General features: G+C 37.7%; 1 protein-coding gene across 2 annotated transcripts; it reads left to right on the forward strand.

Moving 5' to 3' along the window:
* Nucleotides 1–10519: 10519 nt before the first annotated feature.
* On the forward strand, nucleotides 10520–15749 carry ska1 (spindle and kinetochore associated complex subunit 1). Of its 2 annotated transcripts, XM_028033053.1 has the most exons (8): nucleotides 10549–10636; nucleotides 10801–11026; nucleotides 11996–12081; nucleotides 12165–12280; nucleotides 12422–12516; nucleotides 13326–13442; nucleotides 14249–14418; nucleotides 14614–15749. In XM_028033053.1, exons 3-8 carry the CDS (start codon nucleotides 12000–12002, stop codon nucleotides 14760–14762), a joined length of 729 nt encoding a protein of 242 aa, XP_027888854.1. In that variant the 5' UTR covers nucleotides 10549–10636; nucleotides 10801–11026; nucleotides 11996–11999; the 3' UTR covers nucleotides 14763–15749. The 2 variants fall into 2 exon arrangements, with proteins under 2 accessions (XP_027888846.1, XP_027888854.1); XM_028033045.1 differs by lacking the exon at nucleotides 10801–11026 and having other exon boundaries at nucleotides 10520–10636.
* The last annotated feature ends 1142 nt before the right edge of the window (nucleotides 15750–16891 follow it).

Below are 16891 nucleotides of genomic sequence, written 5' to 3' on the forward strand. Positions count from 1 at the left end.
TTATTGATCCTCAAGGGGAAATTGCTTATTTGTTCAAAGCTACTCTTCATCTTAGGTAATAAATACAAAGTTTGTTTTGTATTATATATATATATATATGAAATGTTTCTTATATACCTAAGAAACATTTTTAACTTTTTTGAATAATTTATTGACTTTCTTGATAACTAGGATCAGTTTGAATGTATTTTGATTAAATTTAAATTAGTATTAGTTTTTTTTTGGGGGGGGGGGGGGGGGGGGGGGGGGGGGGCAGAGTGCCTTGAGAAGACATTTGTTGTGAATTGGCACTGTATAAATAAACTGAGTTGAATTAAAACTGAATTAATTTTCTCCAAGTATTCCAGCTTTCTGCCACAACCCAGAAACATGATTGCTATGTTTACTGGGCTTTCTAAGCTGTCTGTGTGTGAGCAGGGCTGAGGTTAGTAATGAACTGGTAACCTGTCCAGCATGTACCCCGCCCGTCACCCAGTGACTTCCTGTCTCGGGTTCCTACAGGAAACCACTCCACATCATGATGCTGCCATCCCTGTACTTCTCAGATCGAATAGCTTTCTTAAGTTTTCAAGCTTTGCCCCTTTTCTTCAAATATAACAAATGTTGGGGTCATTATTTTACTTTCATCTGACAATAGGACATGTGTCTAAAATATATATCGTCTTGTATTTAAGTGGGTTTACAAACTGTAATTGAACATATTTTTATTGAACTCCAAAAGCAGCATCTCTGCGTGGCCTTTTAGCTCATTGTAGTATAAGACTGGTTTAGATGTGGTTGGCTTCTTACCAACTTCAGCCAGCATATTTACAAGGTCTATTTGGCTTTTGCTCTTTGGTTAATTCACACATTTTGCATAAAATCATGTTCATATCTGAGACACACAGAATCTGTTTCTTTCCTGGATCTGACTGCTGGACTCTCCCTTGCTGTTTATACTTACCTATTATTGTTTTGCACCTTCTGGAAATTTTGCTCAAGAATGAAACAACCTCAAGTTCAGCATTCTCTTCCTCTGACATTTATCCTGATTTCTTTAGAGGTATAATAATAAACATTTAAAATTTAAATCCAAAATAAATTTTTGGTGACACGAGATCAAACCCTGTCAATCTCACTATGGCACTAATCCAGAAAGTTTAAATTACAATGATTGTGCTGTTGTTAGCAAACTGTAAGGTTGTTTCTGCAAAGCTCATGAAGAAGAATTATACAAATAGTATTAATTTCCCCCTGAGTACTCAGTATTTGACAAAGATTAAAAAAGCTGGTCTGTAGTTTGTTCATAATTTGTTTTCAAGGCTTTTTTTTTAAATACCTCATGTTAAAGATTAGTAATATAAATATCCTGCTTTTGTTGTTGGGAGTGATGAATCAGACAATTTCTATGTGCATAAAAATGGATCTAAAGGTTAAAAAAAAGTATTTAATAAATAAAGATAAAATGCTAAATAGATTAGGGGGAAAAAAGAGTTGCTTTCAAACAATGCTGAAAATTATTTTACATACTGTAGGGCTCAAAGGATTCCTATTTCTAGATAGAAATAGACTCCTCACTGACTGGAAGTCAGAGTTGTACAGGCTGAAGAGAAATGGTGAAGGTCCCCTGTGGTAATCCAGAGCTGGTGACCACCCTCTCCGACACACAATCCCTCTGTCACACAAACTGCTATCAGTCAGCTGGTGAATAATTCAGGAGGTTTTGGTGGAATCCATCTGTATCTGTTGGACCTTCTCACATGGCGGTGCAGGCTGAGCTGTGTTCATAAAATCATGATACTAACACTGCTGCCTTCTTTGCATGAATAGGAGTGACAACAAATTATACTCTGAAGATCCTGAATCACGCAGATGAGATTAAAAAAAACTATCAGTTGCTCTCAGTTAATTCACTCATTTGCATATTTGAACTTGTGTAGATTTTTGAGTGGAAAATACAGATTACAAGACAATTCCTATTTTATCCTTAACAAAAATCAACCCACAAGCATTTTAAACATATATGATGTAATATTTACATGTTATTTATTAATTAATGGAATGTATATTGAAGTAACATGTGAAGGACATCAGTCAAGAAGTTAAATAGAGTGAAAATTAGTTTTCCAGATGGACAATTAGACACTTTGTAACTTTGTTACAGAGTGGCTGAAGGACAAGAAAGTCAATGTTTTGTTGAGGTCATCACAAAGCCATGATCCGAGTCCTGTCAGGAGAAATGGGCCAGAATTCCAGCAACCCAAAAGGTTTTATACAAGACAATGCTACAAAATACAGAGGAGATGTATGTAAACTTCTGATTTTGAAAACATTAATAATTACATTTCTGACATATTCACATTCTCATTATTGTTGAATTTAGCTAATTGAATTGATCTTGGTGTACTTCTTTTGGTTTCAACTGTAAAAATGGCTGAACCAGAGTGAAGTTGACAGAAATCAACATTTATTTGCATTTTGGATGATTTGTAGCTAATCACACCAATGACCCTGTTTGGGTAAAAGTTGCGTTATTGCTTTAAATAATGACAGAATAAGAAACATGTTTCAATGGGCTGGTCTTGCTAGTGATTGGTTAAACTGGTCTCTAAATAGACATGGCTAATTCTGCTAGTTTTGTGTTGCCCCGCCAGTTCTGACCCAAACGCAGCGCAGTCTGTTTTCCATCTGTTCTGGTTAATTGCTGCACAGCTTTTTCAACCTCTTTAATTCTAACAGAAGCTTATGCTTGTTGACTCCATTAATTTAGGTGTTTAAATGATCTTGGCTCAGAGATGAAAGGTCCTCCCCACACATTACAAATTAAGTTATGGCCCAAGTCATAAACACTACTGCATATTAACACCAACCAGAGTTTCTGTTAGTATAAGACAATATGTGGCATAAAAATGACTTCATTTAGGTCTTTGTAAAAGTGTCTGTCGCTAGGTGAGCTAGTATTCCATTTACATGACTCACAATTCCCTTCGGTCTTTAAGGAGCTTTCAGACTACTAAATAATTCACTCTTCACAAATCATAGAGCAGATTTCAGAGCAGATGCTCAAGTTTCATATTTTGTTTTGTAAAAACCTGATATAGGTTTTTTCCAACCTCAGAGGAACAGCCCTGTTCTCCTGCTCTCATCTGTCCTGTCCTCCTTATCGCGGCCTCCCAGTCCCTGCAGAAATGTTTCCAGTGGAACATGATGCGTGGAGTCGACTTCTCTGAGGGTTTGGTACAATTCTCCTACACTGCCTGTTTTCCTAATTCAACGCAATGGTCTGACACCTTATTTAAAAAGCCATGAGAATCAAGCTAACTTTGAAATTACCTGTGATACAGAGACAGTATATTGCAGTATTCCTATTTTTTATTGTCAAATTTTATCTATTTTTATTTTTGAAATCACTTGCAACTGTGTATTGATGAGGTTTTTTTCTTTTTTCTTTTCTCCATGTTTGCCTCTTCTTTTTTTGTTATTGCATTACTACTGCATTTTATTTTCTGAGGACCTTTTCTCTGTTTCTGCAGACCAAACTGTTTCTCATTGCAGATGTTGGTATCTCAGTCTGCTGATGTTTGTCTCAACCAGGGAATTTTTAATTCACCTAATACTGAGTGTTGAATACAGAGTATTTTCTTATTATTCTTTAAAAGAGACATCTTAAATACACGAAGGCTTATATGGCTAAATATTCTGGTTATAACTTTAGAGAAGACAGACGTTGTCATCTTTGAACCAGGAGATCTTAATAAATATTTGGCCTCCAGTAATATTGTAAAGACCTTCACAATATATTTTTTTACTGAACAGGTTTCCAGGATGTCCGATATTTACCTGCCCATATTCTCCAAATAAGAAATATCATGTCCTTGAGTGATTCATATAACTAGTCCATACATTTCTTATTTTTATTTTGATTCCTGATTATCAGGAATGTTAGTGAAAAGCTTCTAGCTCCCAAACACTGCAGTAGGAGTTCCTATAACATTTAAAAGGAGAAATCAAAATCTCCAATTTAACATCCCTTCATTTGCTCACTTTATGTTCACAGTAGAATTTCTCATTTGGTTTGGTTCACTTTCACTGTGAGCTCTTAAAACCAGACCAAGCTGACTGGACAACATCATGCACAATAGCTGCTTGTTAGTTCCACCTTCACAAGTTGCTCAGTTTGAGCAGCAGGCAAGTCAGCAAGCTGTTCTGTATACATGAGATGAATGCAGAGGTACAGAAAAATAAGGGAGAAAGCAACAGCAGGCATACTGCAGCACATCAGTCTGAAGCATGGCTGACCCTGCAGTCTGACTGAAAACATTTATTCATTTCTCTTTCTTTCTAATATCTCTCTCATACACACACACACATCCAATGGTCAGAATAAAATACAAAAATCAAATCAGCAGATACCCTAACAAGTTCACCTAAACAAGAGCACAATTCCAAATAGAGCATGAGACCGTTACCAGCTTGGTGATTGGGCCTGTGGGACACTTAAATGAGCATTTAACTGAGCCGATCAATATAGCTTCCTCCTGACAAACCTTATTAACTGCTACTGCAACAAGAGAGCTGACACACTCTGGGCATGTTTACACTAACACACAGATTCTGGGTGTGAGGAGATGGAAGGTTTATATTACTTCTGGGTGCTGACTTCAGCTGTGTGAGGATAAGAAGGAAAAGCTCATTTGATTTGTTCAGCTGTTCTGCACAGTGTATTTGTCAAATCTATTTAATTCACACAGCACTGTTTGTACGTATTGGTAATTTAAAGTTTGTTATATAAAAAGTAAAGATGGTAAAAGAAAAAAAAACACAGTGAGCAAAATAACATCATAACACAATGGGTATTATGGGTTTATTTATGAACATTTTGATGACTGGCTAAAAATAAAGAAAAGGTTCAATAAAACTAAGGCAACTAAAAATTTTGTGGCAAGCTATAATCAAATGCACAGATATAATTGGCTAATATTTATCACTGTGTTTAATAAAACAAAATAACATGAGTTTCCCTTGTCCAATTCAATTAATAAAAACCTATTATTTTATCTTCTAATGAATTCATATGGGCATGTATATATTATCAGACTTTCACAAAAGACTAAGACCTTACAAAGTTCCTAAATTATCTAGAAATGGCGTGTTTTAACACACCTGAAAAAATGCATATGAAGGAAGTTATGACATTACCACACTGTCAGCATTTACCAAATAATTTTCCCCTGCTGTTTCCCACTTCCTGGTGATCCTCATCTACACTCTCCATGCTCTCTGCATTAGCAGTGCCTGATCCTGCAGCAAAAGGCTACAATCAAACCAACCAGGACCCATGCTGGTCCTGGACCCATTAGAGTCAGGATGCAGCTACATGGCATGCTAGCATACTGAATCGACTGGAGAGTTGGGTCAGACTCTCCGGTCCAGTGCTTAACTGGTTTGAATCTTACATAAAGAACAGGGATTTCTTTGTTTCAATTGGAAACTTCTCATCAAAGAGGTCAAAGGTCACATGTGGGGTACCCCAAGGTTCAATCCTAGGACCCCTCTTATTCAATATTTATAGCTCAGGTTATAACAGAAATAATATTAGCTACCATAACTATGCAGATGACACAAAACTCTACATTACGATGTCACCAGGTGACTCAGAGCCCATCCAATCACTGAACAGATGCTTAGAACAGATAAATGTGTGGATGTGCCAAAACTTTCTCCAGCTGAACAGAAACAAAACTGAAGTTATTATTTTTGGACCTAAAAAGGAACAATCTAGAGTCAATGCACAGCTTCAGTTATTACAACTGAAAACCAGCAATCAGGCCCGAAACCTGGGAGTAGTGATGGACTCTGACCTGAACCTCCAGAGCCACATAAAGACAGTTACAAAGTCGGCCTTCTATCACCTGATGAACATTTCCAGGATTAAGGGACTAATGTCTCAGCCAGATCTAGAGAAACTCATTACTAATTCATGCGTTTATCTTCAGTAGCATTCATTATTGCAACAGCGTCTTCACAGGTCTCTCCAACAAATCAATCAAACAGCTGCAGCTGATCCAGAACGCTGCTGCTCACGTTCTCACTAAAACCAGAAAGATAGAGCACATAACACCAGTTTTAAAGTCCCTCCACTGACTCCCTGTAGCTCAAAGAATAGACTTTAAAATACTGTTGTTAGTTTATAAATCACTGAACGGCTTAGCATCCCAATACATTAAAGATCTGCTGTTGTTGTATCAACCTTCCAGACCTCTCAGATCTTCTGGTTCTGGTCTGCTCTTCATCCCCAGAACCAGAACCAAACGAGGAGAAGCAGCTTTCAGCATCTATGCACCACAAATTTGGAACAAACTTCCAGAAAACTGTAAAACAGCTGAAACACTGACTTCTTTTAAATCTAGACTAAAAACCCGCCTGTTAAGGATTGTATTTGAAATGTAATCAATTACACATTTAATGATGGAACTTGACTTAATGTCATGGTTTGACTGTTGATTCTATGTTGAAATTGCACAAAAATCCGTGAGGGACGACGGAGTCCCAGAGCAAAATTCAGTGAAAGAGGTGTACGGAGCCTAGTGCCGGAAGAAAAACAAAGAGTGACTGAGGGTCACTGCGTGTAACACAAACCCTGTAAATTCTAGACACTAACAGGTACCATAGAATTGCACAAAAATCCGTGAGGGACGGCGGAGTCCCTGCTCAAAATTCCGTGAAAGAGGTGTACGGAGCCTTGTGCCAGAAGCCCATTAAAATGCTGTCTACATCGTTTTAAACTGTGTGATTGTGAGAGTGAGTGGGAATAAAAATAGTAATAGGTATTTTGTTCCATATAACACAGTAGGAGTGTAACAGGTAAACCTTTTATGGATGCAAGCTCAACTAAAACCCACCTGTTTGGAATTGTATTTGAAACGTAATCAATTACAAATTTATTGATGGAACCTGACTTAATGTGTTTTGATTGTTGATTCTATGTTGCATTGTGTTTCTGTGTTTGATATGATGTAAAGCACTTTGAAATGCCTTGCTGCTGAAATGTGCTGTACAAATAAAATGTGATTTGATTTTTGATTTGATTTTTGCATCACACTAAGTCAAGCCAGTAGCCACTGCAGAAATGCTGCTATCACTAATCGCCACTTGCCACCTCAACCTCCCTCACTGCCTCATCTGTGCTTAAGCCAGAACTACAGTATATTTTAGCACTAAATGAGCCTTGAGAGGCAGCACTGAAGGATTCTTAGGAGGTAGCACTGAAGGAGTCTATTCAGTGCTAGAGGTGAAAAGAAAAATCCGCAATAGTTTTATTGGTGCATAGCAAAGACCCTCAACCTTCTTCTGCTGTGAGATTTTGCAGCAGATTCTGAGTTGAAGTTAGTGGCTCTACAGGAGAAAACCGCTAACTTCCTCAGGTGATGAGAGAGTTGATGTTGAATGTGCTGGTGATGAGTGGAAGGAGAAAGAGGAGGCATTGGTGTACAGGCATCAGGAAAGGCGGCAGGTGGTGCCTGGGTTCTGGATCTCAGAGGAAAGCCTTTGGCTTTAGAGTGCAGAGAAGAGGCTTGAGCTCTTCGGCGCAGTGGTAAGGAGCAGGCTGAGGCTGAGGCCTGAAATGAAGAACAGCCTGTGGAGTTGTTAGCCAGTTAGGAGCATAAATATAATCAGTCTGGCTACGATAAAGACAGCAGGACCTCATGGGAAGATGGGATTGTGAGCAATTAGACTCCATGTCAGCTGAGGCTGATTGAGGCTTTGAGGTACACAGAGCCTGGGGAGGCTCAGGGAAAGGTTTGATGAGGGCAGCTCTTTGGTCGTTCTCTATTTACCAACATTTCCCCCAGGAAACAGCAGAAGCATCGGAGCTCACCTCTGCAGCTCATCGGAGGAATGGCCTGATGCAGCCAGACGCCTCTGGGGGGAATAAAGATGAGCCACCGTGACAACCTATACCCTCACCACTGATTTTAATCTACTGAACTCCTCAGTGGTAAAGGCTTCTGCTGAGTCCTTTTGGCCAAATTCATCTTTCTGAGAATTGATGGATGTTGGGCCAAACTGTTGCAATATCAAAGGAAGTCTCATTTTGCAGATGGGACAAGATAAAAACACAAATACAAGTTTAAATACACATAAACAAGTGGCTACTGACTGGTTGAGCCATGCTGTTATCCTGCTCCTGGGCCAGAAGCTTTCTAGTATAAATTACCATGGTAACAGATGTGTGATTGCTTTTGTGAAACAGATAGAACAATAGGAAACCCTGACTTAACCCCAGATGTTTGCTTTGGGGCAATAAGGTAATAATATTTTTAATTATCACAAGGTTTTTACAGCAACAATGTGAGAAAAGAGAATCATTGGGCTTAAAAAGTTAAAATATGTTTTAACTATTACACATAACAAATGTAGTTTAAATGATTACTCTTCAATACAGTACTATTGTTGATATGGTTACTTGCATACTGGTCTTATGCAGACGCAAGATTTAAACATTGCAACACTGACATCAAGTGTCAACATTTGATAACTGCATGGCAACAAAAATATGTTTTATGACTTATTTATGTTTGTTTTAGAAAGTATAAATCACTTCTTTAATAATTCTGAAAACTCTGTCAATATGAGTTGAAGAGCTTCTCTTCCATTTGAGAGTCTTTCTGGAACAAAGCTGTATTTTCTACCAAACAAAAATGGATCATACAAACTTAAGGACCAACAAAAACACTTCTCTACACAGAACCCGATGTATATTTTTTGGGGTTGCATCTGTGGAAGACTCTGTAAGACTGACTTAAATGAGTAAAAACATTTATTAAGTAATTCGCGTATATTTACAGATTAGGCAAACCCAAACTTTAGAAATTGAGTGAGTCAAAACCTAGAGACTGATAAGAGGGACAAAGCCAAAAATTTCCCCTGCCCCTCTAACCTGTGCAGGCTGTGGTGGGTTGTGTGAAAGGGGACAGGAGGTGGAGTACAGGACATTGTTGGACAATTTTGTGACGTGGTACAGAGAGAGCAAACTTCTGCTTCTGCATGGTTGTCAGTGGTTCTGCAGTAATAAATCACATTTGCTCCTAATCTCCATCTCAGGGGCAGATGTGGAACAGGTTCAATCTTACAAGTACCTTGGTGTTACACTAGACTGGAAGTGAACACCCATGTGCTCTACAAAACGGCCATGAACAGACTCTATTTTCTGTGGAAGCTCAGGTCTTTTAACATATGCAGTAGGATGCTCTTCATGTTCTATCAGTCATCAGTGGCTAGTTCCATCTTCAATGCAATGGTGTGTTGGGGTGCTGCAATGAAGGTGAAAGTCTTAAACAGACTAAAACTGATAAGAAAGGCTGAGTCAGTTGTGGGAATCAAGCTGGCTCCACTGGAAGAGGTGATGAGAGACAGAATGCTGAAGAAGAGCAGAGCTATGAAGGATAATGCCTTTCACCCCCTCTACAGCCTGGTGGACAGCGTGAGGAGCAGACATAGCCAAAGATTACTGCAGCCCAGATGAACTAAAGAACGCTGCAGCAAGTCATTTCTGTCAGAGGCTATCAGACTTTATAATTCCTATATAGTCCTAGAGCTGTGCGTTTTAAATGTTGATTATATATTTAGTAATGTACTGAGCAGTATGTGTGTGTCCTTAGGATTATAACTGCACATTGTTATTTATTATTGTTTTGTGTTTATTTTTATTACTTTATTTATTTATTTTAATTTTTATTGTGTACTATGCAGGGACAAACAAAATGCCCCCTCTTTGGGGGCTCAATAAAGTATTATTATTATTATTATTATTATTATTATTATTATTATTATTATTATTATTATTATTATTATTATTATTGTTGTTGTTGTTGTTCTTGTTGTTCTTGTTACTTTTAACCCAGAAAAAGAATTAGAACAAACTTAGAATCCAGAAAAAAATTATTCCGGAACAGGAACATTTAGTTTTTTGGGCTTTTTTGTTGTATTTAGTTGTTTTTCTTTTAATTACTTAGAAACTGTGGAGTGCACATTACTTTTACAAATTTAGAGCAGACTTAGAAAGTCCAGAGAATACATATACTTATCTAGCAACCCAGAAGTCCAGAGGATACTTACTTACTTATGTTTATCTAACAACCCAGAACAGGGATTAGAACAAACTTAGAATCCAGAAAAACTACCTTTAGCTACTACTTTTTAGTCTCCTATCCTTCCAGTCCAGAAAAGGACTTAGACCAGAGGATGGACACTTATACTCTAGCAACCGTGCCTGAACAGTTTATATACTTTGGATCAACATTATTAGATCTTGTTTATATTTCCTTTAAATCCTGTAAAGCACTTTGAATTGCCTTGTTGCTGAAAATGTGCTATATAAATAAAATTACTTTTAACTTTAATACTACTAATAATAATAATAATAATAATAATAATAAACATTTTTGCTTTCTCGTCTGAAACATTTTTTATGTGTTGTAAAAATAAGCATTCGTAATATAATTTTACTGGTGTGATAATTTTACCCAGTGTCTTTGAACGCAACAGTACCACAGCGCATGCGCTAACATTTGACGTATCACCTGAGCTAGCTTTCAAATAAACCGGGAATATCTGTTTATGTCTATTTTATTTGGAAAAAAAGTGTGTGGTCTGTGTAAGTATGGGTTTTATTAGGATTCTTTTTACGTTTATTGACACACAGATAAACTTTATCGTTTTATGTCCGAAGATTTGCTTACTTTAGGTTCCGTTTAGAGCAGATTAATACATATATTTCTCCTTGAAAGGTCGAGTTCATTCTTTGTTTTCAATTTTCAGCTAGCTGGGGTTCAAATGAAATTAAAGCAAAGTTCTCCGGTGAGACTATACGGTCCTTAGAAGATGGTAGAATGCTCCTGAAGACGCCACAAAATCATCACTAGCAAAAGACCTTTTCACACATGTTCGCCTCGCATCTTGTTATTAATGAGTTTGAATGGAAACCTGTTAAGCCTGAAGGCCAGATATAATCTACGGTAATTGTATGTACTGCTTAATCGAAAAGGTAGTTTATTTCAATAATTCATCTTTCAAAGTCAATTTATTCCACACGAAACCGGAGTGTTTATTTCTATTGATTTTGATTATTACAGCTAATGGAAAACCCAAAATTTGGTTTCACGGGAAAGTTGAACAGTGCATCTGATTATTAAAAATGTATTTCTCTTTCAAAAATGTGAGGTTGTTGAAAGTATGATCATAGACTGAACAGCAACCTATCAGTGTTTGGTTGAGGCTCCTTTTGCATTAATTGCTACATCAGTGCGAGTTGGCATGGAGGCGATCAGGTTATTTTAAAGGCCCTCGGTTAAAACCAATGTTAGTTGAATTTTGTGCATTTATTTTTTTTAAAAAAAACAACACCTTGATAAACAATTATTAAATTACAATTCAGTATGCCATTAAAACTGTTTTTGTGTAGTGAGTTTTCAGACTACTGGATGAAAGGATCATAAGGCCAAAGAGCAGATGGTTCTTATAGCTATCTATACATGTTCAGCATATGTAAGCATCATATTTTGCTGCTTGCACCAAAGTTATAAGACAGGCCAGCACAATAGTCATACAGATGATGTGAACAGTCAGGCATGTTTGACCTCTACAAGCTTCACTACATCCTAACTCACCTAAGGCTTTTATGATGGGAAACTTTGCTTCCCTAAAATCTTAAGTATCCATATCTTTGTTTTTACCTCTTAAGAATATTTAATTTGTTGTTCAGAAAGCAATGATTATTTATTGGCCAATTAAATGTTGCCAGATCTGTCTTGTAGTGTAAAGTGCTTTGAGTGGTGAAGAACTGCTATTGCTGTTCAGTTACCATTAACTAGAAGAAAAATGTCTCTTATCATGCAATCTGTTTCTCAATAGGTTTTACAGTTTGGGCTTTTGTGCTGGCATTTGTTCACTGTACATTTTCCTTTGTTCTTTATTTTCATTGTGAATGAATGATTTTAAAATGTCTGTGTTCTAGGACAATGGCTGACCTGGAAGAAATCTGCCAACACTTTCAGAATAAACTGTCATCCTTACAGTGCATGCTGGATTTGTCTGCTGCTGGTAGGGCAGTGTGTTTTGGTTAGTAGTAACCATGTAAAACTATGTTTGAAATTATGACTGGGCTTTTTCTTCTCCACATTTAGACTTTCCCCAGCAGAAGATAAAGAAACTGGGACAAGAAGTATTGGGACTAGGAAGAATTCTGGAGGAGTTTGAAGAATGTGTCGATCAGCAGAAAGAGCAACTAAAGCAGCTAAAGGTGAAGTTTTTGCTGCTGTGGTTGATGAATGAACAGTGCTTGGTATTCAGAATTCACAGGACAGTTTCAGAAATAAGTCAGTAATTTTTTATTTTGTGCCTCTGCTATGTTGTAATTAAAAATATGCTTTTATGCTTTCAGGAACTTGAGAAGTTATTTCAAAATGATCTGGAGAGTGTTCAGCACATGAAGGACAACTTTCCTGCACACATTCCTAAAAGGAAAAGTCCTGTCAAGTAAGAAGATGATGAAATTCTTGTTTTGTTTATATGAAGAGCCATTAATATATTGGGTATGGGTTATTTTATCATTTTCATTGTTGCCATTTATCTGTATAGTTAGTTATTTGTTTTGTGACAATAAGAAAAAGAAGCAAATGTATCTACAGTCTAGAAAATGTTTTTTGTTTTTTCTTTAAAAAAACCCTTTTTATATTATTGAGGGCTTCAATATTTTAGAAACCTTAACAATGCAGTAATCATCAGTAGTAAAAATAGATACTGTCCTACTTTAACATCGTGACGGGGGACACTAACTCTTAATTGACCATAATATTCTGTATTTCATTACATTAATTCAACGTTTCAGGATTTCCCCAGAAAACTCTCTATGCTCTATGGTAGAGGCGCTAGTGCAGCTATCTAGCGGCCTACTGTTTATTTGAGTTAAAAATGTTCAAAGTTGACAGGAAATTTGAAAGTAATCTGACGTAATTATGTATTATTGGAAGACAAATATTAACAATACTTACACCAACTACAAAGTTTTAACTGTTTCACCAAAGAGACTCTTTAACCCGTCTTTGCCATCACTGGTACTGGTAAATAAAAAACCTATGATAAAAGAACAATGCTTAGCTTGCAAAGCCTGTAGGACTAATATCTGACGGCAGTGTTAATTTTCAAGGGTGTGCATTAGCCCTGATTTAACTGTGGCAGCCTCGTTGGCAGGACGGGGTGCCCACCTTGAATAATGGCAGGAGAAACACCATAAGGATCTATTGTGCGACTTTGAACGACTGAGAATTATTATATTTGGTTTGCAGGGACAACAAGCCAGCAGATGATCAGCCAGCCCAGGCAGAAAAGACTAAGAAGATCAGCAGGAACTTAGTGAAAGAGTTGGATTATATCACTGTGCAGGAATATGAGAGCATCCCTCAGTAAGTCGTTTTTTAAATTCTAGTTTTCCGTGACAAAATCTTATGATATAATTGTGGTGTAGTATTCTATCAAAATGAATATGAAAAAAAAAATTACTTGGAAAGTTATATAAATAAGGCTTTCTTCCAATACTTGGTTTAATGCAAACTAACTACATGGAGTTGAAGATGGCATCATATATCTGCTTCAACAAACTGTCATCTTGTCAAACCACTTTGAATATCATGTTCTTTATAGTGTATGTAACACTATTCAGCCTAATTTACTTTGCCAGAAATTCCAGAAGACACAGGTGGAGGCCTCAAGAATCACCTGGATCAGTGACTACCTGACAAACAGACCACAGTCTGAAACTGTAGGGTCTTTTGTGTAACCAAGTGGCCAGCAGCACAGGAGCACCACATGGGAATTACTCACTCTCTCTTTTTTGCACTGTACACACTTTGCAAACTTGCAGTACAATATAATCAGCAGAAATATTAGTCATCTGGTGTATAAGAAAAGGACAAGAACTTGTGTACTTGGAGGAGAGAGTGAACACCTCGGTGTTCATCTGGGCAGCTGACTGGACTGGAGACAAAAGAAGGGATGGAGCAGACTGTAGTTGAGGAAGCTGAGGTTCTCGTGTTAGCAAGAGATGAAATCAACTTCCATCTGTATTTTATGATACGTCATGTTAAAATCTCATTTGTCCCCAGAGCTGATTTTGTGTGTTCAACAATGTACTTCTGAGTTCATTTGTCCAGAACTGTTTCTTTAGGGGTTTTTTTCTTTTGCATGACTGATATGCATGTTTGTTTTTCAGGTACATGAAAGGACGTGTTTCATATGAGCAGCTCAATGCTGTGGTAGAAGGCATTAACACTACTGTAGCAGCCAAGTATAGGATCCTCTGTCAGCCACTGAAGGCTCTTAATAATCATTCACGCAAGTTGCAGCAGCTCTTCAAGGACCAGGAAACCAAAGATACAAAAGGTATGCTGCAGGCCATACGCCCCTAAGCAGCTGTGGATAAGAAAATCTGCATGCATTACCTCAGTTGATAAAATTGACTGAATTGTTTCTCTTTTGTTGTTTTCATGGAAACTCTCCAGATGAATCTGGGAAAGCTTGTGACGCCTCCATACAAAGACACTGATTAGTTTTCCTCTTTCTTTTCTGTACCTGCAGGACAGTTTTTTGTCGTGGAGGAGGACATGCGTGAATTCACCCAGATGAAAGTGGACAAACGCTTTCAGGGGATTCTGAACATGCTGCGACATTGTCAGCGTCTCCGTGAGGTCAGAGGGGGCGGACTGGTCCGTTACGTGCTGATGTGAAAGGACACATTTCCTTCTTAGACTTAACACCATGACAACACTGTAGGCTTTAATTATGTATGTTATAGTCAGGGAGACTGTTGTGGATTCTATTGAGCATTTGTCACATTACTTGTGTTAATGAGACAAATTTTGTTTTTGATTTGGATTGAATATTTGCTAAAATTGCGAAACCTTTGCAGTATTAAAGCATTTATTTTTTCTCTGCTGGGGTCAGTACAGTTTAGTGTCTGTGTACGTTGTAGCTAAATTATGTCTTTCAATGAACCAATGGGACGCAGTTAACAAGCCTTCATTTTGTCAGTGACCTTTGATGTAAATTGAGATGAAAAGAAATCTGTTGAACCAATATTTCGCTCCTGTTTCGAACATGGCTTTTGTTTTCGCTGAAAGTTGTTGTACTCTTAGGATCACATTTTTCTGCAATTCAGGTATTTACTAGCCATTGCCTTGCTGTGCAATTCCACTGGAAAAATGTTCTCTCTTTCAGCACTATACGAAGCAAAGTGTAGCACAAGGGGCTGGGTTTTTACCAGGCTAGGTATTTACTGACATATTCTAAATAATAATTTAACACACACTAGACTGAGACATGGCAGAGGGGTGAGAAGTCCAGAACTTTGCAGATATGTTATCTCTCCACAAATAACAGAAGACACGAAGGAAGCGTATGCACCAGCCTTGCCTCGGTGGGACTGCCTCGCTGTGTGAATGGGTGAATGACTGAACGCAGTGTGAAGCGCTTTGGGTCCTCTGGACTTAAGTCCAGTCCATTTACCATTTCCAAGCAAGTCCAGCTGGAAAACAAAATCAGCAACCGTTTGAAGTTTGTCAGCAGAAAAAGCATGAAGTGCTCTAAACTGTCCCAGTAGATACTGCACTGACTTTGATCTTATGTGACCAACCATGCACAGATGTTGATTTTCATCAGCTTTAAGCCAAATTTGTAGAAACCAGTTTTTGAAATACATCACTGTTGGAAAAAAGGATTCAGCCTCTCAGTTTTTGCTCAGATTGTAATTAACCTTCACACAACAATCTACACCTGCCTTCTCAAACTGTGGTCGGGACCACTAGTGGTTAATCAGGCGCCCCCTGCTGGTCTTTAAGGTACTACATGTTTATTCCACTTGACGTGAGCTCAAAAGTGAGAACCACACAGTTAACTTACCAAGGGATTGTTTAAAAATGTGACTTAAGACCTGGTCATTCAAAAGGATAACTTATATGATCAAATGAATTCATGTGGGCAAGAATGTTTTAGTTTCTTGGGCTAAGTTGCAGAACTTTCGCTTTTAGAACACAATTCTGATACATAACATGCTGCAATGAGTGCAGTATGATGGGAACAAGGCAGTGAATTGCAGGTATTATCAAACTTTAAAAAGTTACGTAGCTTTGCGTTAATATTAAATTACTCTATCGTTTGTTGTTAGTCTTAACTTTTATCATGTAATTGATCCTACAGTATTCCAGTAAGATGTCCGTATAGCACGCATGAACTTTACATTTGAAACATTCTGAGCCTTCGCTGGACAAAAGTCACACTGGGTTGATTGTTTTAGTCTTGACTGTTTAAAAATCACTCAAACCAGGCAGTTAATCACAGGGGTAAAAAAGGCTGCAACTTTATTTTTAAGGAAGCCAGATTGAAGCTGGGGACACAAAATACAACTACAGACGAAGACTATGAAGATGAGGCGTTCTCACAGATGGGTTCTTTGTCCCCGACTGAAAGCCTGGGAATCCTACTGAACAACTGGACCAGCAGAGGGATCACTCAAAAGAGGACGCTTCCGACCAACTACAGCCAACAGCGCATCAAATTCTCATGGGAGTCCAGTCTGAAATATCTGAATTGTGTTTTTTTTTGTCAGGATTGTAATTAGTTTGGTTATAGTTCTAATTAAGTCCACCACATTTATGTTCATTATGTTGTAGTTAAAATTAAAATAAAAAAAACAGTCATGACCAGACTTTGGTCAAATATGGCTGAAAAAATTCAAACATATTTGACTGCTCAGGTCAGTTTCCCTTCATCTCACACCAGCATTTCTGTTATGATTTGCTGTGCAGCAGGTCCAGACTAGCGCTGCTATGTTGCAGATTCAGGCATTAGAAAGGCGTCT

This window comes from Xiphophorus couchianus, chromosome 2 (genome assembly GCF_001444195.1).
Source record: "Xiphophorus couchianus chromosome 2, X_couchianus-1.0, whole genome shotgun sequence".
Taxonomy (NCBI): Eukaryota; Metazoa; Chordata; class Actinopteri; order Cyprinodontiformes; family Poeciliidae; genus Xiphophorus; species Xiphophorus couchianus.

Coding starts and splice junctions, on each gene's coding strand:
- ska1 (XM_028033045.1), top strand. CDS start 12,000: ATGGCTGACCTGGAAGAAATCTGCCAACACTTTCAGAATAAACTGTCA. Junction 12,082..12,164: donor GCTGGATTTGTCTGCTGCTG/GTAGGGCAGTGT, acceptor CTCCACATTTAG/ACTTTCCCCAGCAGAAGATA. Junction 12,281..12,421: donor AGCAACTAAAGCAGCTAAAG/GTGAAGTTTTTG, acceptor TTATGCTTTCAG/GAACTTGAGAAGTTATTTCA.